This window comes from Fonticula alba, assembly GCF_000388065.1.
Source record: "Fonticula alba strain ATCC 38817 unplaced genomic scaffold supercont2.7, whole genome shotgun sequence".
NCBI lineage: Eukaryota > Rotosphaerida > Fonticulaceae > Fonticula > Fonticula alba.
The window spans coordinates 1,680,232-1,682,288 of record NW_009242977.1 but is presented as its reverse complement, the minus strand read 5'-3'; the positions used below and the strand labels follow the sequence as shown (position 1 = coordinate 1,682,288).

The window sequence follows — 2,057 nt, the reverse complement described above, 5'->3', positions numbered from 1 at the left end:
GCGGCCGCGAGGCGCCCGGGCAAGGCGGGCGAGAGACGGGGGACACGGAGACCAGGAACACCGAGGCGTGTGATCGGCGGGAGCGGTGGCGAGATATGGTCAGGGACCGATCTTCGGCATGCCTCGCCCTCTTTTTTCCTCCGGGCGGAGTGGTGTGCTTTTTGAGAGACCCCCCCCCCCCCCCTCTCCACCCATGCCACTCCCTGACCATGAGTCTCGCGCGCATCCTCCCCTGCACTGCTGGCTTCCTCTTCTCCTCCTTACCCCGTCTTCATGCCAGCCTACCTGCCCTCTCGCCCCCCTCCCCCCCACCCCTCCCGTCTGCTGCGAGCATACGCACCCACATATAGCTTGTCGGCCCGCTGGGACACGGCCAGGCCGGCGATGTTGACCTGCTCGCTCTCGGTGCCTGCGGGTGCCGGGCCGGCTCCCGACCACCAAGACCAGCTCTGGTGCCCGGGTCCGACCGGCGAGTGTGGCGGGCTGCGTGCAGGACTGGCTGGCTCGGAGCCAGGTCGGCTGCCGCCGGATCCGGCGGCCTGGGGACGCTGGGCCGCGGCCACCGCGGCGGCCGTCGCAAAATGCCGGTTCTCGGTTTCCTGAAGGTCAATCTCCAGTGGGCTGATGTCCACTTCGGACCGGGGGACAAGGCGCCGGCCCCCGGCAAGGAGGGGCGCCACGTCGTCCAGTTCGAAGTCCACCCCCGGGAAGTGCCGGGGTAGGAGCGGCGGCATCGGCCGCGCGTCCTGGTCTCTGAGGAGCATGGGCGAGGACGACCGGGCGCCGTCACCACTACCGGCCATGCCGCTGCTGCTGGCGGGCGCGATGGTACGCACCCCGCCCTCCGGGCCGAGGCGCAGGGGGGGGGCACTGTGCCGGCGCCGGTGGATGGCCAGCGTCTCGGAGGACGCCCGAGTCGGGGACTCCTGCAGCGGATCCACCCACTCCGGGACAAAGCGTCCACCACGCAAGGTCGGCACTCGTGGGTCTGCTGCTGCTGGGCCGCTGCCGCCAGCCGGCCCGGAGCAAATGTCCACCACCGTCTCTCGCGGACGCCCGTCGGCCGGCTGCTGGACGCCGGTCGGAGGGATGCCCCATCCACCGAGGCCGGAGCTGGAGCCCACCGGCGACCGGCCGGCCATCGGCCAGAGGGTGTTCCCCAGCCAGGAGGACCAGTCTTCCGGACCGGCGCCACTGCCCGTGCCAGCCGCCGGGCCTCTCGCTGCCCGGCCGGAGATCCCGTCGCTGGGGATGATCATCTTCACGCCAGGGGCCCAGTTGCGACGGCGGCACACCCGCTGCGCGGGGGGCGTTTCCCCCCGAGGCGAGGGGTATTGCTGCTGCTGCTGCTGCTGCTGCTGCTGCTGCTGCTGGGTCGATGGCGATCGGCTGAGGGTGTCGCTGCTTTCGGCGGCACTGCCACCCCCACCACCGCGCGCCAGGCGTCCAAACAGCGACGAAAGCGACTGAAAGTCCGGGTAGAAGCCCACCACGGGCGAAGCGGCGCCGGCCCCGGTGGCCGATGTCGCCCGCGGGCTGGTGGCCGCCCGGTGGGCATGGTCCCCATTCATGGCCCCGGCCATGTACTGGGACCCGATGCGGTCGTACACCTCCCACGAGTCGACCTTCGGGTCTTGGTGCCGTCGGGCCAGGTCACTGAGTGACATGACCGAGTTCCCGAGCTCCGAGGGGCCTGGCACTCGGAGAACCGTGGCATCGTTGTATGTCCGCGCGTCGACAACATGGACATGGCGCGTGTGCTCGGCGAAGACCAACAAGTCCGGGATGAAGGTCTCCGAGCCGACGTACTTGAGCGACCGAATGGCACCGCCTTGGCTGATGCGCTTTGTCGGGGGAGCCGGGGCGGCGCAGGGGGTTGTGGTTCGGGGGGAGGGGGGGGGGTGGCATGCGTCAGCAGATATGGTTGGTTGGTGCGCAAAGAAAAAATAACACCCGTGCCCCTTTTCCCTTCCACCATGACTTGCACCAATGTGAGGATACCGTGTTGGCAAAGTGTGTCCCGGCGCGCTCACTGCCTCCCCTTCCCCCCCCCCCCC

The 2,057-nt window shown here is 69.9% G+C and overlaps 1 protein-coding gene across 1 annotated transcript in view; it reads right to left on the bottom strand.

Annotated features, from left to right (window-relative positions):
• The window catches only part of H696_04559 (hypothetical protein), a gene marked incomplete at both ends in the record, with an annotated part of 5,773 nt that overhangs the window by 564 nt on the left and 3,152 nt on the right, over window positions 1-2,057 (bottom strand). The window contains one exon of the mRNA XM_009498440.1: window positions 345-1,831. Coding sequence (XP_009496715.1) covers window positions 345-1,831 — 1,487 coding nt within the window. The remainder of the gene's footprint in view (window positions 1-344; window positions 1,832-2,057) is intronic.